The 26,393-nt window shown below is 39.9% G+C and overlaps 2 protein-coding genes across 8 annotated transcripts in view; both read right to left on the bottom strand.

Moving 5' to 3' along the window:
• Positions 1-4,436, bottom strand: part of TPCN2 (two pore segment channel 2) — a 34,267-nt gene extending 29,831 nt beyond the window's left edge. The window contains exons 1-3 of the mRNA XM_075163320.1: positions 4,300-4,436; positions 1,989-2,053; positions 611-687 (exon numbers count right to left, since the gene is read on the bottom strand). Coding sequence (XP_075019421.1) covers positions 611-687; positions 1,989-2,053; positions 4,300-4,405 — 248 coding nt within the window. The 5' untranslated portion in view covers positions 4,406-4,436. The remainder of the gene's footprint in view (positions 1-610; positions 688-1,988; positions 2,054-4,299) is intronic.
• On the bottom strand, positions 664-26,371 carry NADSYN1 (NAD synthetase 1). Of its 7 annotated transcripts, XM_075163324.1 has the most exons (22): positions 26,078-26,369; positions 25,824-25,884; positions 25,226-25,342; positions 24,304-24,357; positions 23,825-23,914; positions 23,231-23,282; positions 22,398-22,486; positions 20,858-20,975; positions 19,071-19,202; positions 18,216-18,290; positions 17,920-18,044; positions 17,661-17,709; positions 16,907-17,009; positions 16,048-16,216; positions 15,562-15,697; positions 13,977-14,083; positions 13,045-13,176; positions 12,494-12,563; positions 11,543-11,671; positions 10,658-10,834; positions 1,989-2,053; positions 664-687 (listed from the first exon to the last, which is right to left on the bottom strand). In XM_075163324.1, the coding sequence occupies exons 1-21, from the start codon at positions 26,160-26,162 to the stop codon at positions 2,024-2,026; spliced, it is 2,100 nt and encodes a 699-aa protein (XP_075019425.1). In that variant the 5' UTR covers positions 26,163-26,369; the 3' UTR covers positions 664-687; positions 1,989-2,023. The 7 variants fall into 7 exon arrangements, 6 of the variants coding, with proteins under 6 accessions (XP_075019425.1, XP_075019426.1, XP_075019422.1 ...); XR_012675773.1 differs by lacking the exons at positions 664-687; positions 1,989-2,053 and adding an exon at positions 6,074-7,814 and having other exon boundaries at positions 12,465-12,563; positions 26,078-26,371; XM_075163325.1 differs by lacking the exons at positions 664-687; positions 1,989-2,053 and adding an exon at positions 6,074-7,814 and having other exon boundaries at positions 15,562-15,674; positions 16,136-16,216; positions 26,078-26,371.
• Positions 26,372-26,393: the final 22 nt, after the last annotated feature.

Raw genomic sequence — 26,393 nt, 5'->3', positions numbered from 1 at the left:
AATTAAAAAAGAAACAACAACAACAAAGAAAACCAAAACACAAAACAAAAAAATACAAACCCCAAAAAACACCAAACCCACAAAATGAGTCAAAAGAATAACAAAATACTTAGAGTAAAGCAATTTTCTTAGAAGTAAACCAAGCTTTATAACATCATATTTAACACAAACGGGTTAGATCACAACACAGCACTTGATTAGCATGCTGTTGCCTGCATTAGAATAATGAAACCGCTGACCACCAAATAACCGTAGGTGGTGTTCTTTTGAAACTAACATCAGCACACAATCTTGCTACTATTTATTATGCTTAGAAATAGACACTTGGAAAACTCTAACAACAGTGCTGTAAATCATGCCAATAGTCCATTCATGCAACAGTCCTACGGCTGTTCCAAAGAGTCATCTACATGATCACACTTTCATATATCTCATTGCTTTCCACTTCTATCATGTTCACATGTAGTCAATCCACTTGCTTCCTACAGTAAGTTCTTATAAGGAAAAAAGCACAATTACCTAATTATTTAACAAAGAAGAGAGATGAAGAATAATTTTTTATAAAGACTTATTCCTAAATGAAAAAGCAAAAAGAATACCAAGTTCTTACCACTGGCAAGTTCTCGAATAGTACCATCGATAAAGCCACAGAGATTTGGAGTCCACACGGTGATTTATAGATCGATACTGAAGGCAGAAAGCAAAAAGGATAATTCAAACATTACATTCAGTCTGTCTCAAAGACAAAGATCAAGTTACCAAAATAAACCAAGTTCCAATCAACAAAGCTCAAGTCTTGAGACAATTCCAGTTTCACAATAAGATAAAGAAATTATTGGACAAGTTATTAATTATTAAAGTGTCAGTCACCAACGACCATAGCTGTAGCCTACATGCGTGCAATGGGAAAGATTTTAATGAAGTTTTCCTAATGTAAAGACCACACAGTCGCTCAGAGAATCAAATTGTGTGGCAGTCATCTGAAGCAAGCATTACCATCATTACAAATAACAGCATCTGTAATAATTCAGTGCCTATTCTATCTACTCACCAAAATGGTCCACCCATTTAGTTTACCTTTCTAGCATTCATTCCATTCATGGATCTTCTTTTGTCTTTCTCTTCCAAAAAGCCATAAGATGCAAACAATTTAATTCTGAATATAAGAGACCTCAACCTAGGTCTTTAAACAAAACACACTAAGTTCAAGGAAGTACCCGTGATTCTTCAGAACGGGCTGGCTTTTGCTGAAATCTGCTCAGCCCCTCCTCAGCAGCTGCTCCTGGGCTGCTGTTACTCTGCCTTCACTGAGAAACATCCGCTTCCAGAAAGGTGTGTGCACCTTCAATATGTCTGATCCCCAGAAATCTCCCAACCAAAAGCTATCTGAATGCAGCAAGAGAGCTCAAGAATTGCCCTCCAGCATTCCCACTGCCTGCAACTAATAACTGGGAGATAACAGGATCTAGGAATCTGCAGTAACGCCAGTAAAGGAGAGACAAAGAGAGTGAAAACTTTCAAAGGCACCAAGTTCAGCTGAAGTAAAAGAGTTCCAGCTTCTCGCTTGAAGTTAACCTTAAACTCCAACGGCTCTTAAGCTATGCAAGTAGTCAGATTTAGAGGCAAATTACAGGGTTTGCTCAGACAGTTTCTCTTAGCAGTAAGGCCAATCACTTTCAAAACAAACAAACAAAAAAAAAAAAACAAAAAAACCCAAACCCAAAAACCACCCCACAAAACAGCATCTCTTTTGACAACCTTGAAGGGAAGACACTATCTATTTCATTGTGTGGAAAAACATGTTTCTCCTAGGCAGAAGTTCACTGAAACTTGCATACCACAGGAATTTGGAATTCTGATTTTGCTCTGTAAATCAAGATGATGTTATACGGAGATCATCTGAACACATAAACACTTAAAAGCTAGCAGAACGTGCAACAAATATCCAGCATGGGAAGCATAATAGCTAACAAACAAGTTATATTTACCTGTATTGCATCTTCAATAAATACTATGGCTTGGTTTATATAAAGGTCATTATCAGCTCCAGTACCTATAAAGTTAAAAAGAAATAAGAATCTGTTGCTGTATTTTGGATAAAGCCTACAGCTTGCTTATTGGTTAACAGAAGCTCCACAACCGTGGTTCTCATGGCAAAGGGCACTGTACGCACACAAAAAGTAAAGAGACAGCTCCTGCCACGTTTGCTCTGTCAGCAGCACCGTGCATTAAATTAAATAAATAATAATCATCTCAAACACATCATGCATCTTTTTGTATTTTGTGAAAAGGTTCTCTTACGTTTAGCTTAAGTAGCTAGATTACACTAGTAGTTAAATAGCTATCACAAGACTGGAATATTTCGATACAGAGACAAATCCTAAGCAACACGCATGGTAATAGAGCTTCAATCAAATTATTCTTTGACAAAGTGTACAGTCAAGTGAAGCTAGAAAAATCAGACAATAGTATTCTAGTGTCGTGGTTTAACCACGACATCTAGGCATTTTTGCTTTTGTTTAATAAAGGTATGAGGTTTAGATTGATCTCATTCTCACCAAAACCAACAGAAATCTCCAGTCAGATGAGAACAAAATTAAATCCTTTTCTAATTTGTCTTGACAGTTATTATTACCATATCAAACAGATCAGCGTTCAAGACGCAGAAAAGGGTGAAAGTACACAAAGTGAAACAAAATATCACCAAATTAGTTACTATGCAACATTCCAAAACCCATCACTAAGAAGTCCATATGAAGATATACACGTAAAGAATAAAGGGCAATCACTTGCATTCACTTGAATTAGGACCTTTGAGTAATTAACCTGGCAATTAAGCCAACAAGAGAGACAGAGGCAGATAAGGTCAAAACAAGGAAGAAAAAAAACAAAAGAAAGGGAAGGGGGGGTAGAAAAGAGAGAAAGCTGAAGGGGCTAGAGATAAGAAACATACATGCTAGTGTAACCTTCCCACAGAGGGGAAGAGGCCCAAGGAGCACTTCAAACCATCTCCTCCAAGGAGACGGCAATCCCAGCATGGGATACAATGAGAAAGAGTCAGTCCCAGTGCTAGCACAACATTCTCCAGATGCCAAGCAACGCCAGAAACATCATTGATCCAAGTCCCAGATGATTTTATGTTCCACATCATTCAGCGGCGTCAATTTTCCACAAACAGTGCAGTTTTTAAATGTCACCATTCATCTGAGCATAAGTAACAACACAGTTTTGTAATGATTCTGATATGAACCACGGTGCAAGAGACTGAGCATAAACAGGAGACAAGCTAGACTCACGCACTAAAGATCTTATCTTTTTCAAGACAGGACACACAAGTGAGACAAAACCAAAGTTGTTTAAAGGAACAGTATTAGTTAAAAGGATAGCAAGGACAGCAAAAGCTTTAGGTTTTTGGAGCGCACAGCACAAGCCTAGCGTTAATCCCAACCATTTTGAAAGGGCAGGATCTAAGCAACTGCTCTTAATATAAAACTAAAACAGGGAAATTACCAAGAAATGTTTACTTTAGCGATTTCTTTTTTTTTTTTTAAAACCATTTTTTAAAAAAGAAAAAAAAAACACACAACAAAAAACACATTTTCCATGCATGCTACCAAGGATACCCAATTTATTCTGCAACTCTTAGTCACAGCAAGTGATGCTTAGTCACAAGTGATGATTAAAGTCCTGCTCAGTTTGGGCGTGCAGGATCTCTCTCCGACCCCACTGCGCTTTTGACACCGAACAAACAGGGAACAAAAAGAGAAGGTTCACTTAAGTGATGTGATACCCTGAAAATAGAGAACCTGAAGTCTCCAAAGGAGCCTTTCCTGAGGGAATTGAGAAGTCAGACCTCTAACATGTCCTGACTTACAGAAAAAAACTTGTCAGCACCTTAAAAAAATAAAAATGAAAAAACAACAACAAAAAAAATCAAGTCTCAGGCTGAAGCAGCGGAAGGTTTGCACCTAAGGTCAGTGATAACGGCTCGGTGTGTTCAACCAGCCAGGGCGGCCGCAGTGGGTCCCGCAGAGCCGTCCCAGGCGGAACTGCTGGGAGCAGCCGCCACCGGAGCACCGGCGGGGCGGCAGACCCCCGCCGAGCCCCGGCCTCTCGGCAGGCTGAGGGGTTTCCTTCTCCAATGCCCGACCCGCTCCCCGCGCCCGGGAGAGGACAAGCTTTGAGGGGAAGGCGAGAGCCCCGCCACTCGCCTCAGGCACCGGCTCCCTCAGCGCCGCCCGGCCAGACCGCGGCGCCGGGCCCGGGGCACGCCGCCACCGCCCGCCCCACGGCACTCACCGTCCTCAGCGGCCGAGCGGGCACCGGCCCGCCACAGCCCCCGTCCCGCTCGCCAGCTCCGCGGGAGCAACAACGGCTCTGCCTCAGCGCCGGGTCCCGCCTCCATCGGCAGCGACCACCGCGCTCCCTCCGCGCCGCCGCCGGGATGGGACGGGACCGGGGGGCGGGACGGGAGGGCTGCGCCCGCCCTGGGCAGCCCCGCCCGCTGCACGTGACCGGCTGCCGGGGGAGGGCGGGAAGGGGACGCCTCCCGCCGCCGCCCGCCCCGTCCCCCCGGCGGGGTTTGCCGCCGGGGACCGGCGTCGGTCACAGCGCTGCCCCGGAACAGACATCTCCCTCTGGCAGCAAACAGGGCACCGTCTCCCGCCCCGGCAGCGTCCGCCGCCTCAGGAACTAGTATTTGTAAGCAGTCGGGGGTTATGAAAGACGTGGCAGTCAGTCTGTGGTAAAAAGTGTTGTTCTTCACCCGAGCTTAGAGAGCAGAGCCCAGACGTCGTTTACGCTCCTTGAAAAAATATCCCTCATGAGGAGTTGCAGCTTTTTTACCTCACGGCAGCTGTGAACTCGGTATCCTCGGCCGAGCGTACCTCTACGCTAGTCACTGCCTCAGGGGGAGCTGCGGAACAACGCTGCGGCCGGCGGGGTTGGGTTCAGGATTTGTTAAGAAAACAATAGCGAGGTTATAAATTATTGCTTCCTGCTTGTATTCACATTCTTAAATAATCATTTACATTCCTAGTGGCAGAAAGTATTTAATTTGTATTTAGTCACCTAGGCATCCCAGAAGCAACTATGAACTTGGGTTATGCTACTTGGACTGCTAAAAGATGCTTCACTTTTGCTACTCTCCCCCTTTCCTCACGGTGCCCTTCATACACACTTTCACTGTTCAATTTCACAAAGCTGCAATTTCAAAAGAGTGAGGTCGGGATAATTTGACAACTATACACTATTTTCTGCCACATACTGGGAGCCATGGCAGCAAAACAATAAACAGGAAAGAGTATCAATCTCTCTCTTCAGTATTCCAGCCTGAATAGTAAAAGCAGGTCCATCCTGGACCGTTTAATTAGCAATGGGGTAGTTTTTGCCTTCAGGTGCATGACTGATGGGTCAAAAAATCACTGTTTCACACTGAATTTTAAGTAAGTCAGGGTCAGATCCAGCCTTTTTGGCAAACTTAAGATAAAAAGACAAACTCCATGACATTACCTTTACCATAATAGTCATCACGAGTAAAAAGTGAACGTCTGCAGCTACACATTACTGTTATTTCCCATTCTCAATAAACAGCAAAGCACTGGTAAAATTGGAGTTACTGTTCATAACAGTTCAACTAGAGGCATGAGGTGGAACAGGTACAGTGAAAATTTCAGGACAGTGAAAGGAAAGTAGGGGTAGGCTGGCACAATTTGTATTCAGCACTAGCAGGTAAGAAATAAAATGCAATTTGCATACATGCTGTAACTGCCATTGCTAAGAAACACGACTGTCCTTTCGCTAAGTATCTGAAATATTCAGGGTAACCACAGTAATAGGGAGTGCATGTAAACATTGTATTATTTTTGCTATTATTTTTTTATTTGAACAAAAGCAAATGTTTCCTTCTTTCCTCTTCTGTGATTGTCAGGAAAGAGAATCAGTAACTTCAGGAAGAAAAAAAGAATTAAGAAGTCTTCAAATATACAACAGATTCCTGAACTTCTGTTCAAAATTAATCCACTCCTAGCTGGAACAGGAAGTGGAAGTGCCCAACTGATGGTGAAGGAAGGCAAATCTCAGCTGGGGTTTTCCGTCAGATGAACATAAACATCCTTAGTACCAGCAACATCCACTAAGGTAAGTTAGCTGTGTATTTAAACGAATACCATATAATAAACCCACCAAGAACAATGCTGCATCTTTAACTCCAAGTGAATCAACTCTGTCTTTCTGGATTGTGGAAAACAAATGTGGAGAACATGCCCTTTGGCAGACATTTTCCATGAGCACAGTATACAACCATTTTAACAAAAGTCTCACTTGGTCTAAGCTCCCCTGCTGTTGCAGTCATAGCGCATTGTTTGCCCAGAACCTCAGAAATGCATTTCTAGTTTCCCCTATTAAAAGCACACCTTTAAAATCAATTTAAAAAAAAAGCAACAGAAATGGCCAAACATTAAATGAACAAGCAGAAAAGGGATTCAAGTGAAGGAACAAGCCTATCCTTTTACTTTTTTTATTGTTCCACAGCACTGGACACATTTAAGAGATCAGTGAAGTCGTGAAGTTAAAATAACTTTTTGCAAACAGTAGGTGGAAAGTTGGTAACACACTAACTAAGCTCAGAGGAAGCTGGCTTTATACTTCATTCTGCAATATTCACTCCATTTCCAGATGTTTTACACCCAGTGAGCTTGATTCCAACAGTAAAGGGATTATGTCGGCAAGTCCTACCACTCTCTGATGGCATGGTCAGTGGTAACAGATCACAGCTCCTGGACAGGCAGCACCAGAGCATATAGGAATAACAACAGTGGCATGGATACCAAAGGTGTATCCTTTCTATTCAAGATACTATGCACCAGAAGACATTTCTTCTCTCAGGTACACCAAGTTACCCTTATGCATCAAAAATGCCAGAAGGGAAAAGACACCATGCCAACTTTATTCAAAATCCTTAAAATACAGCTGAGGATCTTGGAGAGCAATAACCATTAAACAATCCCTGAACAGCCTGATGAAGTAGGTATCACTCCTCTTTGAGAAAATTAAGTCAGAAATTTTAAAGTTAATTGTCACAAGTTACACAGCAAGTAGATGCAAAACAAGAAGCTGAACTCTAATTTGGATCCCACTAACAAGGGATCCATCTGCTTCAAGTTAGACATGCTTCCAATACCTTGCTGAATTAGACCTCATGTGGCCATTCAGAACACTGGACCAGTCTACATAGCCAATGCTAGATAAATAAAAAACATGTAAAATAAGAGCATTATAAAATTACAAGTTTATTGCAAAGTAAAATGAGTTCTTCCCCTCAACAGCACGTCAGAACTGTTAAAATTTTATACTTTCAGCTGATTGTTACTCAAAAATCATATCCAAATTATTAGAACCAAACTTAATATTTGTACGTGTATTCACTTTCACAAAAGACTACCCTGTATTTGTTTATGATTGATGGGCTTATCCAAATATTTCCAACTAAAGGCAATTAACTCAAGTAGTTGAAGTAAATCCTTAATAAATGGTTACTTAGCCAAACTATGGTTTAAGTATATTGGGAACAAAACAGGGAGTCAATAAAGAAAAAAAAAAAAAAAAAAAGGACTTGATTACAAATACCATTTACAATGGTCATCTCAACAATTGTTTGGGTCATCTCTGCTCATCATCACAGTATACTCGTTTTGAACATTCTACTTAGCAAATTAATTACCACAGTTAAACAAGGCAGCAAATCAGTCCACATCTTCAACTACAGAAACTCCTTCCTTTTTTTCTAGCTTGGATACCTGCAAGTCAAAAGGAAACTGATTGAATAATAAAAATAAGTTTGCATTTAACGTCTCCAGTCTTTTCAGACTTCCATCACAAAACAGTGTAGAGCCCAGATTTATTAGGAACTGACAGTGGGATATGCTCTAGGGGACAAATGAGCTGAACAGGATGTTAGTTGCAGTCAAAAGAGAAGGTCAAACTTTCTTCCCACCCACCCCTTTAGCCTCCCCCCAGCTGCATGCTCCCATCGGTTCCTAGTTTTTTGTCAGTTTGGTGACTTCATTTGGCTGACCAAGGAGTGAGACAAGCACCAAAGCCATCTCAGAAGCCAGGAGAGACAGGAAGGGAGACAACACTGCCCCTTTCAGGGACAGCTGTCAGATCAGATCAGGCCATAAGCTGGAACCCTGCCCATAACAGAGAGCCTAGAATAATTAAAACGAACACGGGAAATGTTTTTCATGCACACAATTTTATAAAACTGACCTTCACTGTTCTTAAAACTTAAGAAAAGGAATTACCTTATATTAAGCTAAGCTGTTGTTAAGACTAACAATATAAATAGTTTCAGAAAGGATTCTACAAACTCATAAAGGATAGACCAAGAGCACAAACTAAACAGTGTTCTGCACATTGTTTCTAACTCTGGAAAATTCAGTTTTACATTCCCCAAACCTATGGGGATATATAGGGAGGGTCGTACCATAAATTCCCTGTTCTTATGTTCTTCCTTCAACATGCACAAAGGTACTCAGGTTGATAAATCTGTTGGTTTGACCAAACGCAGCTAATCTTGTGGTATGACCAGTAAGCACCGGAAAAAGCAGAAGGCAGACTGCAGATACCTAATCCTTGGGGGTAGGTGTGCCAGCTTTCTTCTGAGCTACGACACAGTTCCTTCAAATTATGCCAGCTATTAAAATCCCATTTTGGCATCTAGAAATTGTTAAAGTGCTTGCTCTGACCACACATCCTTTACCTCAGATGTAACTCAAAGGCAGAAGCTACAGACAGTGCTACTGGAGTTCCTAGAGTTGCTCTAAACCACTAGACATTTCATCACCCAGGTGGAACCTTTCAGCTAACTAGAACTGAATTAAGACTCCAAGGGCAAATCTGGCAATTCCCAGCAAACGCTATGATCTCAACCTCCTCTTACCCCTGTTCCTTCTGCAGCAAATACAGAGGGAATTTTGCACTTAAAAGAGTGGATAACTAAATTGCCTTGACTACACTACAAACATGCAAGTAGAAAAGAACTTTCCACAAATCCAACAGATTTCTCTACCATTAGCACTCAAAACCCTTTCCCTTCTCAAATGAGCTCAAGCTGTAACATGACTCTTCTACAGAAAAACCTGGCATTACCTAACTAAAGGTGTTTTCTGGCAAAACTGTATCATTTAGAGTTTATGCCATATTTTCACAGTCCTGCTACTATGCCAGAAAAACCTTAAGCGCAGATTAAGTCCTAGGAGTATACTTATCAGTGAGACATTGTCCTAGAGAATGATTCTCTTCAGAATTACAATTGTGCTGAATGAGCACAGTAAGTGGAAACTCTTACAGTATTCCCTTTCTTGCATAGGGCAGATTTGAGTCACATTATTGCAAGTCATTATTTTCCAGTCTTGCAAAAAGCTATCCGTAACAATGAGTTATCAGTTCAGGTTGCTGATGAACTTTATCAGTTCAGGTTACTGTTGCCTACATAACAGATTCTTCCCCAAGCTTGACTCCCAGTTTTCGGGAATAAGTTGCAATGGCTAGCACCCTTGCATAGCACAGCTGCTATTACATACAAATCTAGTTAAAGAGTGTAACAATATCCTGGATCATTAAAAGATCTTAATCACATTTACTGTAAGCATAAAATAATTACATTTTGGTCCAGACCCTACAAAAATATTTTACCCAACTCCCACTGAGGCCAAAAGAACTTTTGTCCTGGACTTCAGCGGGAAAAAGTCCAAAACGATGGAAAAAAAACCCCACCATACAGACCTACAAAAAAGTGCTGCACGTGGTAGCTTTTATCCTAGGTTTCAAGGTAATAAAACACTATTACAGCATGTCTGGCATTTCACAGACGAGGGAATTAATATTTTATTACATATATAAACATACTCTTAAAAGCAACTGAGGTGTAAAATCTCTGGCAGAAAAAACTTCAAGGTGCTAAAATTCCTCAGCCCAGCAGTTTTGCCATAAAAATGCATTAAAATAACATCAAAGGTGTGACTAAAAACTACAAAAAGTTAAGCACGGTTCCAATAGTCGCTCGAGCCCCTCCACACCTCACAGTGCTCGAACTAAGCACTGTACCATTACTGTTGCTGTATTTGAGCAAACACGTATTTGTGAGTCAACTGACTTGAGGATCAAAAAAGGTATTGTTGTAGAAGCAGGTGGGGGAAGCATTCACAATGAATTGCTGCCTCTTAGTGGCTTTTCCCACACAGATGTAGGTCAAATCTTAATCCTGCAATTAAACAGATCCCTTCAGACAGGTCCTGAACTGAAGCTGAAACACATAAGCTTATTCTCCACATTAGCACAAGACTTCATGAGTACGGGTACACCTATTAGTTTCTGGCCTCAGTACATATATTCTCTTTTTCTTATTTCCTTCTTCTTGCTTTCCTAGCAGTATGACAAGCTGTACTTAACAATGAAAAAACAAAAAAACCAGCCTACACTGAAGGCAGAGAATTCTTAGCCTCACAGTTATGTGAAAAGAACAATCACAGCTATTTCTGTATTAAACTATTATCCTAAATGCTAGCTGTCTTTTGCTGGATATTCACTGGAACTGGGCTTGTCCCATTGCGAGGGCTTTAAATATAAAACCATACAAGAAGTAGAGGGCATTTACCTGTTTATCTATACACCTAAATTGCCAGGACCATGTGGTGTTATAAAGGAAAGGCCTCAGGTCAAATCGGTTGTCATCTGGGCTGTAGTTTTCAGCATGGTAGGAAGGAGTGAGAGTGGTCATTTTATGTCTGTTAATGGAATACATCCTGAAGAAATGCTTAACCTTTGATGCCACCTGGTGTACAAAGAATATAGCTTTTAATCAGATGAAGATTCTTAGTATTTAAAACTTTAGCTGAGAGTGTGTTCTACCTTACACATCCATTTTCTCCCATTAACGTTTACATAAATTATCTACCACTACTAGTATGAATCACTGTGGATGACCCTACCTACAAGAGGCATTTAAGACCATTTTCAGACACCACCTCGGTCTCTGCACCTAACATTTACCAATAAGGAAGTGCCTTGCAAGAAATCTAACAGCGAGCACTAGCCTCTGCAACTCAAGTGACAATTTGAACTTCTTCCTTTATGCACAGGAAAGGAAGAACTGCGTAACAGCAAAGCAGATACCTCTTCAGTGTAAATAGTCTTTCAAAGCAAGAGCCATTTTCTGTCTCAGAATACATAACCAAAGGCTTCAAGAGTAGTTAGCCATGTATATTTCAGAGACTAATTTTCCCCTGAGGATACAATTCTGAAATAATTGTTTTCAAATTACCCCATTACTGTTGTAACAATTTGCAACACAGACAACAAGCTCCATTTGTTTAAGAGATGCATACCAGTTTTTTCAACATATTCTGCTACAGCTGTAGAATAATCTCTAAACACAGTATAATTAAACTATCCTTTCAGTTAAAAGGAACTCTACTCGACCTTTCTCCAAACATACTCTATTTTGGCAAAGACATTACATGATTTTTTTTTTATATATTACCTCTCTTGGAGTACAAATCTCCTTCCACATACTAATCAGCTTACAAAACATACTGTATGGTCCAGCCTTTGCAATTTTTCTTAATTTGCCATAGATTGAGAGCTCTGCATATGTCATCCCCATATCTGCCTGAAATCACACACACAGAAAGTCACTAAAAATCTCAACTATGCAAATTATAATTAATAATTTTATGGAGCAATTACAATAACCCAGTTTAATCAAAAAAACACCAAACTAAAATTGCCAATGATCAAAAAGAAAAGAGATAGTAATATTATGAACAGAAGAAAAAAAAACCACTGGAATCTCTCTGAAATGGGAGATTTTAAATTCTTCCATAAAAATATTTGATTTGGCCAGTGAAAACATTTCTTTCTTGAGAAAGATTGTCCATTTTCCCTTCTAGCTAGCTTAAATCTAGTATATATCAGTAAGGTAAGGCCAAATTAAGAAAACCACTAATTCAATTCAGCAACCCTTTGCTTTATCGTAACGAGTTTTACAATATCCTACAGTTAAATATCCACCAGCCCTTAGAGGTGGTTGTTAGGCTTACCAGTCCTCTCTTATCCAAGTGGATAGCAAAGAGAAGGGCGGGGGGAGGAGAGGAAGGGCTTTGCCACCAGTCATTTTAATAGCAGTAAGGCCCTGACTGACTCTCTTTTGATATTAAGAAACTTTGAAACAAACTAAATTTCGGAACACCCATCCTTCTAAGTGCTCAAAATATAAAATCATTCACAAAAAGTTAATTTGCTGTTTTGGAAACTGTTGTCAACATAGATAAGGCTGGTGTGGGATATTAATGCCTTGTCAGTGGCTTTAAGATCGTTTACAACATGCTTGTCAATAAGCATGGATACATACAATAGCAAACAATAGCTGTTGGACAAAAAACAAATTTTGGGATAAGGGTTACCTGAGCATTTTAAAGTCAGTGCCCATTACCTCATCAGTTTGAGCCACTTGTCCATCCACCAGGGGCTCTAACTCCGCAGTGGGTGGAGCTGACATGATACTGTAAGAAACAAGTAAAAAGAAAAACATGAATTCTGCCCAGTCTCATGAATACTAATTAACAAACAGTCTGGTTTATTAAAAATCAAATGCTTCATTCAAAACTTTTTCAGGGCATAAGCTCCTAAATGACTAGATAACTCTACAGAAGTGGTACTTGCAAGCTGTTCCAGGTTTAAAAAGCAATGCTTTATACCAAAAACATAAAGCATCTGGTTCAAACAGTTCCTTCAGTGGAATTAGCAACACAAATGCTTGCATACAGTAACTCCTAAGACTGATGGCATTTTCAGCACCCAGCCAGTTACATTGTGTAAGCGTACACAATCATTGAAAAACAGAGGGATGTGCAGAATACTTTTCTTTATTAGCATTTGCAATATTACTGCATCTTAGCTCTGTTAGTAAAGAAAACTAAACCATGAAGTCCACATACACTGCATACAAATACAGTCACCAAATATCACGGCTTCACTACTCACCTTCCGAGGGCCGTGAGCTGAAAATTTTCAATGCAATATTGTATGAAGTTCTTCAAATCAGTCTTGCTGATTCCACCAATGGGATTGATATCAGCACTTGAGCAATCGTACTTTGTCAAGTAACCTCGGAGACTGAGCAAGAGAGGAAATTTTATATAGTAATAATAAAGAATAATGTAACATTACTATAATGTATAATAGTTATACTATATAGAATATATATGTCATATAAAGACAGGGAGAAACAGACTACGTATTGTTAACGTATTTATATGTAAGGGGCAAACAGGTGTTCAGCTGCAAAAGGGTTATCCTAAACCCATGAAATTGCCAGGAGGAAGACAATAATTTAAACATTATGAAGCACTGCAAAACTGCCCACGCTAAGGTAAAATATTTGATGCAAAAGAATTAAAATACTGTCCTGACCAATTAAAAAAAATAAACCCCAAAACACCCATAGAATCAGCACACACTACTCTCCCAGCTTTTGAGGTTATCAATCTCACAATCTTATGGGGATTGCTTCAATCTTCATAGGCAGCTCTAATAACAGTACCTCAGATTTTTAAGGTCTATTTTTCAACTCAAAGTTCACAACTTAATTCCTAATACAGTAATTGAAAATACAACAAATAACAGATTTTAAAGTTAACCTGGTAGCTGCACTGGCAAGCTCTACTGAAAACAGCTAAGGAAGGAACAGCATTCCATTGGAAAACTATGACAACACTTTGGCTAAACTTCTGAAAAATACACAATTTTCCATTCAGGCCGATTCAACTATTTTCATTAATTTCGTTGCTATCAGTGTGTTCTTAGCCTGTTACGCCTTGTAAGTAATAATCTACACTGGGATTTGGTAGAGTTGCAAGGAAATGCAGTGACCTGTTCCCAGTTCACTTGGTTTTAGATTTCTAACTTTCACCAACCTTTCATCCACATTGGCTGATCCTAGCACCAGAAGTCCCCCTGGCATCCCACGAGTCCAAAGTGTCAGCTGAGCAAACAGGTAGGCAAGGACCATTCTTATTCTAGCCTGCAAAACAAAATGAAATAAAAAGCAAATTTACAAAGCAGAATAATTTCTCCCCGATCATTTTTATTAATCAATTCCCTAAACAAACCCACAAACCCACAAAATGCGAGAGGGGTAAATGTTAATGCAGGAAAGGATGGTCTTGTGGAGAAGACGCCGAACACTCATAGGAAAGCCAGGTTCAGTATCTGCTACTGCCACAGACTTACATGACTGGGCAAGTTTATTCTACTCTGAATTGTAGAATGGGGAGTAATTGCCATTTTCTACCTTCTACAAGCACTAAAAAGGATCCATGAGGGATGAAGTATGCAGATATACCATCTGTCTAACACACACTTTTAGGGATTATTAGACTAAAGGGATTTACTTACACAAAATTTGTAAGAAGTTCTCTTTGTTTCTGTCCCCATTCTCAAACTCCACTTTTTCTAAGGATGGTAATAATACCAAACAGACCTGAAATTCAGCCTCCAGCTCTAGCCACAATTGTGTGTGATGTTAAGCAAATCACCATACTCCTCTGTGACTAAAGCCATTGCCAAAAAGCTGATAAAGGATTCAATGTTTGCTTCCAGAGGAGACAGCTGGAGTTCTCCAGTAATAGGAGGGGAAGAAAGATCAAATCCTCGACTAACAAAAACTATCAAACACGATAATCAACATTTAGCCAGAATTAAAACAGAGTTGCTGGTTAGGTTGTAAGATTTTAAGAACAGGCCAAAAAGAAAGCTATCAAGACAACGAAAGGTAAAACTGGACCCAGGGACTAGAAGTCACTAGGCAGCTATGTTTTCTGTGATTCTATATGATATGTATATCAGCACTGCTCAGGCACAGCACCAATCTGTTCTGACACAATGAAAATGCATAACTGGAAATGTGTATTTGAGCTGCATTTTAATAAGCCTATTGAAGATTAAATACCTTCTGATACAAAAAAAAAAAATTCTCTTCTACCTTCTAAAACCGAAGACATCTAGGAATTGGAATGGGTAAGCGTGACATCTCACACAGAGCCTTTTAAAGGCTGCTAACATTCACCAGAGGAAAGTATAGTATACATCGGCAATATTTTTGAGTCTTGACCTGCTACAATCCTACGGGACTCAGACTTGTCTATTAGAACACTTCGGTGCTCATTTTCCTGACCTGGCAACTTTCTGATCGGATGCTTTTCTAAACACCAATGCTACTAATGAGATACAGACATGTACTATTTCCTCCTGACCATCCTATGAGGTTTTAAGAGTCACAAGCAATAATTATCTTGGTCTTCTCCTGAGTTATGTGGGATTGTAGATTTCTGCTGCAGACAAGCATTTACTGGAAGCCCAGGAATCTTCAGGGACGCACCACAGCAAGTTCAGATTTTCACAGCAATGCAAATGAAGGGCCCTTCGCCACTTTACCATTTTGTACTTTCAAAAAAAAAAAAAAAAAAAGGTCTGACCAGATTCAGCCTACATGAAACACACCTGCACATTCTGGAGTGCCAGGTTTTCTCTGCTGCTCCCTCCGAAGACAGAAAAACGGGGAGTTCGACCTGTCACCATGCTGAAAATTCCCACAATAGCTTTCACAGCCGCATCTATGTTCAGATTGATGTGATAGCTGAGAAGGAATTCAAGCAGACGTGACTCAACTAGCACAATCTGACTAGATAAAATAGCATTAAAAAAAGCAAAAAACCCACCCATAAAATGATGTTTTAAAGGCTGCTACCATCTCAGACCTGGTATGAAAACTAACACTTTCCAGAGTCTGTTTCCAAGTTTCCATGTCCTTCACCAAATGCTTCTAAGTTTGCCTCACATTTACACACTTAAATAACAATGTCTGTAATACTCCTCCTTAACACACCTACTATTCTTCTCCTATTTTTTTCCTATTTTAGAGTTTGAAAGTTTTAGAAAGTCGTTGCCAGACCATGACTTTTTTTCCCAGCACTTCTCAATTTGTACCTGCCTATTTGCTCAGCCAGAAGTTTAGCCCTGTTGCAAGTATCCTGGGAGGAGTTCTCACTAGCCATATAGCAAGTGGTAAAGATACGCTTGCAAAATTCTCGAGGATCCTCAGGGACATAGGTCTCATCATTCACAATCTTGCGCGCATCAGCCAGCACATCTGCATCTGAGGACAAAGCAAAAGATATAGAACCAGAGTGGAAATTGTTGTGCTCCTGCTATCCAGGATATGCAAGTATCTTGTATGTTTCTTGTATTCCAATTAAGCTTTACACTGCCCCTCACAAATAAGATGACTCCATCGTCTAAATCCCCAAACATATTTTCATATATCAAATAAAAGAATTACTGACTTTGCTCCTCATTTTGAGCACAGAAATACTAAATCCTTTTGTTCTGCACCTTAAAGAACCTTCATAGAAAATATAATCCAGTATGTACAAAGACTTAGCGAAATGCATATCGTCTACTTAAAGCTGATTTAAGAGTTTGAACCATGCCTAACCATGTTTTGTAGTGCTGAATTTAATAGAAGGAGAAAATTCTCATGATAAACTGAAATCCCAAAACTACATCAGCCAACTGATGTAGTTTGAATAATACTCTAGACAGAAACTAGTCTGAGTTCCACATCCAATTCTTAAACCCAAAATGAAAACTATTAAGCCAATTCAAAGAACCTGAAATCTGGATGCACATTTTTGCTGGAATTTCTGAAGAGATACAAAAGATTCCATTAGAACAACTGGGCAAGAGTCTACCATTAATCACCTCTTGCATCTATTGCACCCAGCTAATATTAACTCATCCGTAACTAACAGTAAGCATGGCTAGCCAGACGTGCATATCTACTTACTTCCATTCTTGACCGCCAGGCAAACCTGGTGACACATAGAGTATACTATGCAAGCTGTAGCAGAGCTGTCAATTCCACCACTAAGAGGTAGGAGAAATCCTGCCTTAAAAACAGAGCAAGCAAGAAGTTCCAAATAGCAAAATTAGAAAAATATATATTGTACCATTCAGAAACATACCCTTGTAAAAGAATTACATTGTTCAAGTCTGCTTATATTCTGCTGGGGGAAACCAAAAAAACAGACCTAGCAAACCCTCTTAAACTTTTATCAGCTGGATATCAAACAAGTAGTCAGTGTAAACCCTTTGGCTAGAAAAACTTCCAGTATGTCTTTACCCTCTAATAAGACAGAAGAGCTAATAAAAAGGATTAAATTTTTCATATATATTTCACTATTGAATTGAATTACTAGTTCATGACACTTTGCTTATTTTAAACATCTCCATTATGCCATTAAAATATTTTCCTTACAAAAAAACAGCATTTCAAAGAAAAAGAAATCCCCTTTATTAGGTAAGCTTTCAAAGAAAGCATGATTCCTAAGGAAAAGGTCTGAAGAACATATTGAAGTCACACTTTGCATACGGATTTTAAGTCTGAATGAGCCACCAGTAAAAAACTCAAACCTTGCACCTTGGACGAACACCACTTTGCATTAAGAGCAGCACAGGATAGCAACGTGTACTGTCCCTATGTACTGGCACAGAAGAAGATGGCATATGCCAAGGCAAAGAACAAAAACAGTTGTTCTTACCTGTTTGCTGCGCCTTAAATAGTCCCAAAGCCAACATGCAGGACCAAGGCTGAAATTACAGAATATGCTTATTCTAAGAGGGTTATGGAATAAGACCTAAGCAAGTCAACATATTTACTGTGGTCTTCCAATGAGATACTTACTTTAGTTAAATATAAATAAGATCTTATGTTTATCTCTTTCTTTGGTTTGTTTGAGGTTTGTTTGGTCTTTTTTAAATCAAAATGATTTTCAAGCAACAGATTCAGTATGTGCTTACCTGATCTCCTCCTCAGGACTATGATGTCTCCACTGGATTGGCATACAAGTAGGTACAGCTACATCATCAGAACATGACAGAGCAAAATTCACTTTTATCCTGGGATAAGGATTCACTTTACTTGCCTAAGCAATAGTACAGAAGAATTAGGAAGACATAAGGTTTAATGTAGCATGTACCTATAAAACATCAGATCTATAAAATACTGTGAAAATCAGGACATGCAAATACTTTTTAAATTCAACTATTTAAACTTGGCAGAGTTTACAAACATAACCTCCGTAAAGAATCCTTACCGCTAAGTTACGAGATGAAATCTCTGCTCTGTAACTTCGAACATCCTCCAAGTCCAGAGTGGCAACCAGCACCTCCTATGGAAAGGCTTTCAACATTAGATTGATTCTACACAAACAGATAAAAAATGTTTGACAGGTCTGGACTACAAAAAATGTTGGGGAAGAAGAATGCATGCAACTTTTTTCAATACAGATTTTTATGCTCGCTTCACAAGTCATTTCTGAGTCAGTAGAATTACTTACATTACAAAGCGAGCACAACTGACTCACTTCACTGAGTGCAGTAGGACACTCATAAACCACAACAAATTTATAGCGCGTCAGATGTTTGAACAATAGGTTCACTATCAGTTGCGGCAAAGGACAAGAGGAAAAGGCAAGAAACATACTGGGGAAAGAGATTAATTTGGCACATAATGTGAGGAAACCTACAGCTTTGATAACAAAACTACTCAGAAAGGGCTTTTTGAAATAAAGCTCAACCTATCAAACCTTTTGTCTACCAAACCGGGTCATAATTAGAACACTGCAATCTTTGTCCTTTTTTTCTTAGATGAGGGAATGTAAATTAACAGGGTCTCTCCTAAACATGGTGATTGAATATGCAAACATTTTCATGAAGTTCCTCCACTGTGACAGCTCTTCCTCACTCACAAAAGCAGGATAGCTACCGTAGATCAGATCTGGGCACCTTAACTAGGAAAAACCTTGCATCTAGTTGAATAGCCTAGTAAAAATATATGTTTTTATTCTAGAGACACGGGCCTAGTATCTGGAATGTCTGGAACGTGCTGAGCATAAATGAAGCCGTACTAATTTCAGCTGTAACCAGCAGCTATAGCTTGAATATATTACCACATCATCGAGTGAAAACTGCGATCCTTGTGCAACTGTTTCTCCATTCATCGAAATCATGGCACAGCCATCATAATACAGACGATCACCATCACAGCCTTTCTGGTTAGCTAAAATATATATTCCACCATTCTGGGAGGAAAACAAACATGCAGACAAAAAAATGCTTTTCAGCATATAGCACCTGACAGAATGTTAAAAGACAAAACGTTATTTCTCTGTTCCTGTCCTTATAATCTTCCTCTGCCTTTACATTGTAAATGGTTTATGGCTTGGACTCTCTCTTGTCATCTGAAAAAGTACTCTGCATGTGATATACACAACAGAAACAAGTAAGTAAATGTAGTAAGTGAGCTCTATCCCTTTCACACTCTTGGAAGACAGGAGTCTTCTGTTACTAGCAAGAGTCATTCCCTTAGCCCAAATAGAGAGGGATGCACTTCTAAATTGAAATTCTAAACTCAAATTGAGATTGAGAAAAGCAGGAAGATGATGACAGAAGCTGTGTTTGGATATCTGAGGACAGAGCAGATACTGTTAAATATAACCAAAGCATGTTAAATTACAATGACAAAGCAGTTGTACAAATTAAACATTTTTCACAGTGTAATGTACATTCATTACTTTGTTTTTGTCCCTATCACTGTTAGACAAGATTATGGTCTAATAAGTAAATGTCTTCTCTTCTTTAAAATAAACAGAACTTTCAAAGTAGAAAAATATGATATATTTTAAGTAAGATGATGACAAGGGGGAAAAAAAATGAAGTCTGAGTTTAAACACTGATTTCTGTTTCCCCTTCCTGATATAGTTACCGATATTTCTCCAACACAATGTTGCTATGTGAACAAAAATCGGGAAAGAAACTCTAATTTTAAGGAAACGAAAGAGACTTTTCGATGGTTTTATATGTGCCAGGAAAATAACCCCCTCTGTTGACCGAATTACAAGCTGCCAATGAGCTGCCAATTCAGTACATAATGCATACAGAGGGAGACTGTTTAGGCACTGATAACTACAGGGAGCAACCAGAGCCACTGGTTGTTTGCCCTTTACGCAGAATGTGCATTCAACAACACCTTTCAAGCTAGTTATTCTCTGTATGCAGTGGATTCAACACTTCATACTTCCAATTACTGGAAGTCAGTTACTCCGATTAACTATTTTCTATCCACTATACGAGTGCAAATTTTTTTTTTCTTCAATGTTTAATGGAATTAAGATTGAGGACATCAAATACATTTTTGGAGCATAAGTCTCCAGAGCTGGGAGTTATCAAACTGGTTTTTCTGACTCTTCTTTACAGATGTGTGTGAAAGACATTACATAGTTGGCATACCAGTGCAGAACTACGTGCTCCCATGCAAAGTTTCTTCTGGGAGTTCCCCCCGCACACACACTGGTAGGTTTGTATTGCCTCTATTCCCATGCAAAAACCAAATGGCCTCTCTTTTAGGCCGCTGCTCCACAGACCGGACAGAGCTGACCTGCAATCAAACAGCCTCTAGCATTTGGGGTCACAGAGCTGGAAACAGGTTACAGCGCTTCTCATTAGAGCATGATATATAGCAGGGCGCCCCAAAGAAGTACAGTCCCCCAGCCAGAGAGCTCTTCCCCTACAGCTGATTCAATCGGGGAAGGTAATTACAGGTAAGAAAACAAGAAACTAACAACAAAGACTGTCAAGGTCCCCACGCTTATGCTATGTCCTGTCACAGGAGAGGAGACTGTTCTGAAAAAAAAATGAGGTGCACAACTAAAAAAATTTTTTTTTTTTAAGCCTATACCTTTGCTGTGGCAGAATTCACCAAATCCACCCGGGTGTGAGCCTTCCGTAGCACATGGTGACTCCCTGAAGAGTTAGTGAAAATTTCCACACCGTCAAGTCCCATTTCAATATGAGGGCTGTCAAAGCAAAAGGCAGAAAAAAATTCAGCTGCCAATACTCTGCTGTGAATACTGCAGGTATCATTTAAAACTACGGACGAATACAAGTATCTATGTCATTGCCAGTTTTCTGCATGTCTTAGTTCAAACAAGGATAGGACTCTCAGAAACATCTGTTTTCTTGCATTGCATGACTATTCTGTCAAAGACCAGTAGTGGCTGCAGAGGGCAGAAGGGCTTTTGCTCATTCTGTTCTAAATGAAATGGCTTCTACTTTACTCTATAGAAGCCTGGGTCCCAAAGAAAGAGAGAATGAGACAATCTTGGTCTGAAAGGGCAACACTGAGATACTCTTGCAACGTCAGTTGTCCCATTTTCCTTCTCTCTTAGTAAATCCAAAAGCATAAGAAAACAGAATCATGAGAAGGAAAAGACTTATACTGCTTTTTTCTTTTTCCAATGTCAAAAGAAAGAAATACTGAGAAAATCACATCTTTGCCTGTAACATACCACACCTTCTGCAGTTACAAGGAAATGGGGAACATTTTGTTTATTGTGTTAACTGCAACAGCTTTCATGCAACCGTATCTCCACCCCCACCTTGCATCAGACCTTTGTGAATGGGATCTTCTTTTTGGTTGGGAAGAACTTTAAATTGTAACAGGAACTAAAATAATAACAGGAAATATTACTTAAGGGCGCTATGCTTTGCTTTCCCTTAGTGACCTTTTGTTTCCTTCTGCATTGTCTTTATGTATTGTCTGATGCTGGTTAAAAAATAAAGCAGAAGGATTAAGCTAACAGCTAAATAGAAAAAAATAAGTGATACATCTCAAAGTGATGTTACCTAGAAGCCCATGCTCTAGCTTGTCAAATATAAATGCTCAATTTGCCTGTTAAGTGGAATGCTTTGGAGGAGTTGGTCAAAGCCAAAGATAAAAAGAATAAAGTAAATAAAATAAAAAAACCTACAAGTACTCCCAATTTTTTGAGACTAGGCACAGTAAGTGGGAATAATACAGGATTATAATTGCTAGACAAAATTGATACAAAATAACTGTCATCTTGACTCTAGATCAAGTTACAGAGATGGATCCAGAGAGGACATTTCAACCTCAGGTTGAATGAAAAGCTGAACAGTATCTGGAATGGGAGCACTATAGTCACCTTTTTCATTCTGCTTCTTTTCTGTATTTCTCTCCTACTTTCTGTTTCAAATGAATTCAGCTTAAGTACCTAAAACTTCTTTTGCCATCCTGCATCTAGCCTCGTGAAATCTTTCCCATGATGTATTTATTCCTCCTAATTATATTTTAGCTTACTGGCACTTTCTGAAAGATATACTACCTGGAAGAATAACGAGCAGATTTTTTCAGACATTTACTTCAGGCAGCTCCAGTGTATGTTTTAGTTTACTTTTCATTTCTTCTTCTCCTTTACCTGTTTGGTGCCCAGAGCTCTTCGCATATTTCTGCGCCTAGGCAGGTATCTTTGGTTGCTAGCACTGCATCCCCAAAAGGAACAGTTTCCTGAGAAAAAACAAGAACATCCTTACACACATGTAATAGAAGAATCTATTCCATTCAAAAAGTTAACTACAAATCTAAAAAAAAAAAAAAGAAACTGAACACTCACTTCTATGAAATGAGTGACACAGTATCAATCACATTACACCTTCCTTCATTTTATACCAAGTTTAAGTAAAAAAAAAAAGCTCTAAATTGCAAATCTCTGGATTGTACTGAAATTTTGTGTTGAAATTCCAGTAGTATTCAGACCAAGTGCTTTGCTTCAGGACAGGACAACTGCTTTTGAATTAAACAATCTACAAAACAGAGACTGTCTTTTGCTAGGAATCACGCTCATGCTTTAGCAGGAAATAACCTAAGTTTTAGACCCTTCTCAATCAAGAAGGTTAAATTATTTTTTTTTTAACCTCGAAACACATAGTCATTTCTAGTCTCAAGCACAGATAAACTCAGTACCAGAACTGTGCAAAATAAGACAACCGTCAAGGTCCTGTATATATAAATAACCGAGGCAAATTTAAAATTTACTTGTTTTGCTGCCAAATACTAACATAAACAAGATTAAATTATGCTCTCATTTAACATAACTGAGAACTATCACTGAAACCTATGAATTTGCAACATGACTGACAGCAGAATTTGGTGTGCTACAGTTTTATGCCACAAATTCTATGAATTTAAATTGCTGAATCTGGAAGATGCTAAAGGTAAAAAGAAAAGAAAAAAAATCCTTTACAAACTTACCTGTCCAGTCACTTCCTGAATTATCCTGGGTAGAAAATATTCCTCCACGTGCCTAAAGCAGGTTTATAGGTTGTTACGTAAATCACAGCATAAAAACTGATTCTAATCTCCACATTCTGTCACCTTCTAACATGGATTAAAGAAATGGCACTTCAGTTGTACAGGGCTGTGTATGTTTAAAAAAAAAAAGGACCTTCATACTTTCTGTAAAATTAATCAGAAATGTTAAGATTATAAGCTGGCAACATCCCACTTGCTTCAGAAATGTGTGGTAAACAATGCTCCATCCTAGCTATAAACTAGACCTAACAAAGAGCCCACCATGCAAGTCAAATACCAAATAGAAATTTCTCTTTTTGCAGTGTTGCTACATGAGTAACTCAGAAGTCATCTGGAATTGACTGGGGTGAAGAGGACAGATGCTCAGGGGCTCTCTCAGAAGTACTTTGCTAAGACCATCAAGTTAGAACTGTCCTCTGACTACAGGATGAGTGCACGGCATCAGAGATGAGCACCAAGCAGTATGTTGCAGCATCATAAGGTATGTAGCTTTCATCCTCTGTGTTTTTAAACACTATTTTGTAGCCAGCCTACCTTGCTTTGTTCCATGGGGTAAACCATCTAAGTTCCCTATAGTTTCCTGCATTTGCCAATGATATTTTTGGTCTGATCAGAAGAATTTTCCTTAAAACATAAAACAAAACAGAAAGGGTGAGTTACGACCTGATGTAGAGCCAAATAAGACTAAATAAGAACACTGATTCATACCAATTCTTTTCTTCTATTACGATGTACATTAAACAACTACTACATACAATAATTTTTAAAGTTTCTGTTTGCAGACTTAAGGGTTTTTTTCTGGAGTCTTTCAGAAAGCAGTGGAAATTTAGTTTCTACAAATTCAGAAAGGAAAAAGATAATGGAAAACATTAATTGTCTCTCTAAAATTTAGTAGATAGGAAGATAACTCCATCGCTCTACATAGCACTGAAGAATCTTTCTTGAAGGCCAAACAGGTCTCTGAAAGGATACGCTAATGCATTGTCTCACAAAACGCATAAAGAACTACTTACTTATTTAAAAAGATCACTCGACAATTGTAGCGAACATTTCTGTGCAGAACAGGCCTGTGAAAATAAGAAGCAAAGTTACCAGTGGCTAACCTTATTAAATGAAATAAAAAAGCTACAGAATCTACTTCACTGCACAAAACCTATTTTTAAGACAACACTTCTACATTGTATCACTAAAGGGAATTAAACAGAACAATATATCAAGTTTTAGCTTCTAATTTCTTAATTCAAATAGCTGTTTGCAAAAATCAGAGTTGCTGACCATTCTGTCAGTCTCAGATATATCAACTACTGGCATGCCTGAGAAACGCAAGCAGACCAGAAGAATCCCCCTGGCTGGGCTAACTTAATCAAACGTGACTCCCTATGCTACTACCAGGCTAGTTCAAAATAAAGCTATCTTTACGCATTTATATCGATACCAAAACAAGTAGGTGTACATATGTTAATTTTACCGTTATACTTTATCACTGTCTGCACATGACTTACAACGCTTTCAGTGATTTTGACATACACATATGTTGCTTATAAGGATGTCTGCCAGTCACAGCAAGTTACATTAGCCCTGACATTCCAGAAAGAGAGTCAATTTATAAAGCCCTTTGCGTTACATATAATACAAAGTCTTACCCAAAAGCTTACCCGTGGCAATAGGGCCCAACCATTAAGGTTTCCAATAAAGAATTGTAATTATCCTATCCTCTCTTGAAGGGCTCAACCACCAGAAATCTTTGAAAGGACTGCCTTTCAGAAAGTGTTCTGCATGTTGCAGTCCTAGTCATGGTAATTAAAAGGGAAAGTAGTGCAGTTCCTGAGATGTGTTTAAAAGTTTGGTGCAGAGCCCTCGCTATCCAGAAACACAGCAGAGGCAGCAGCCCCTAAAGACCTACCCCCTTATTATATGTACACAAAAAAAACTTACATTCCCACATCACAGATAATATTTTGAGTAGCTGGAGACTCCAAAAGCTTTGCCAGAACTTGAAACGAATGCAAGAGCGTGTCAGACTCATAATAGTGATCCGAGCAGCCGTAACCACTGCATATAAAAACATAAGAAATAAAAAATTCAGCCAAATCAGCACCAGGGCCAAGGGACCAGAACTATTTCAGATGAGGAACATCTCATCCACACGCGCTATTTATACAGAACACGCAGAAGCAGTGCCGTCACCATCATCCCTACTGACAGCATTTAAAACTCCGTGGCATTGCAGGGGTATTCCTTTCAAGAGCAGCAGCCGGGGCCTAGGCAGAATTCAAAGCGCTGCGGTTTCTGTGAAGCAAGACTTGCTGAAATAGGTCAAAAATTATTGGTACCACGTTATTATTGGTCACGTTTCCAAGACAAGAGAACCAATCTTATGCTTGCAACTACAGTGCTTTTCTTTGCGCTGACAGCCGCATGCTTTAGGTAACGCTTTGGGCGTCAGAGTACGACATGGCTGATTTTCTTACTGACCGTTCTTCAGTGATTAACTGGGAACGCACCAAACCCAGATCCAACACAGCGCTCTTACCAGATTTCGAGCTCTGGACCAAGCCGGTACCGGGCTCCTTGGCTCTTTGCGATGTCAATACCTGGAAGAGGGTTGGATTAAAGACCAGCCGGACGCTCAGGCCTGGCCTGGCCTGGCCCGGCCCGGCCAGACGCCCCCGGCCGCGGCTCCGCGCCTGCGGGAACCGGGCGGTATAAAGCAGGCACGGCCTCCGCTGCCGCCCCGACAAGACAGGCGCGGAGGCAGGCAGGCAGGCAGCGCCGCACCCCACTCACTTCTGAAAATCCTCTCCAGGTTGCCCTCGAAATCCAGAGCCCACTGGTTGAGGGCGCAGGCGGCCAGGCTCACCGCCCTGCCCATGGCGGCCCTGCCACCTCCCCCGCCACTTCCGGGGCGCGGCCGGCCCTTCCTCCCGGCGCCCGGCAGGGGCGGGCCGCACTGCTGCCGGGGCCTGAGGGCCTCTCTCTGCCCGGTGGGGCCGACCGAGTGACTCCTGCCCCGTGAGTGCAGTGAATGCCGGCTCCGCCGAGACCTGCTGCCGAGCCCCCGGTGCGGCTCCTCCGGTGAGGGTTTCTGCAATTTTGTATCTGC

Source organism: Calonectris borealis, chromosome 14 (assembly GCF_964195595.1).
Source record: "Calonectris borealis chromosome 14, bCalBor7.hap1.2, whole genome shotgun sequence".
Taxonomy (NCBI): Eukaryota; Metazoa; Chordata; class Aves; order Procellariiformes; family Procellariidae; genus Calonectris; species Calonectris borealis.
The sequence above is the reverse complement of the archived record's forward strand: the minus strand, read 5'-3'. Positions and strand labels throughout refer to the sequence as shown.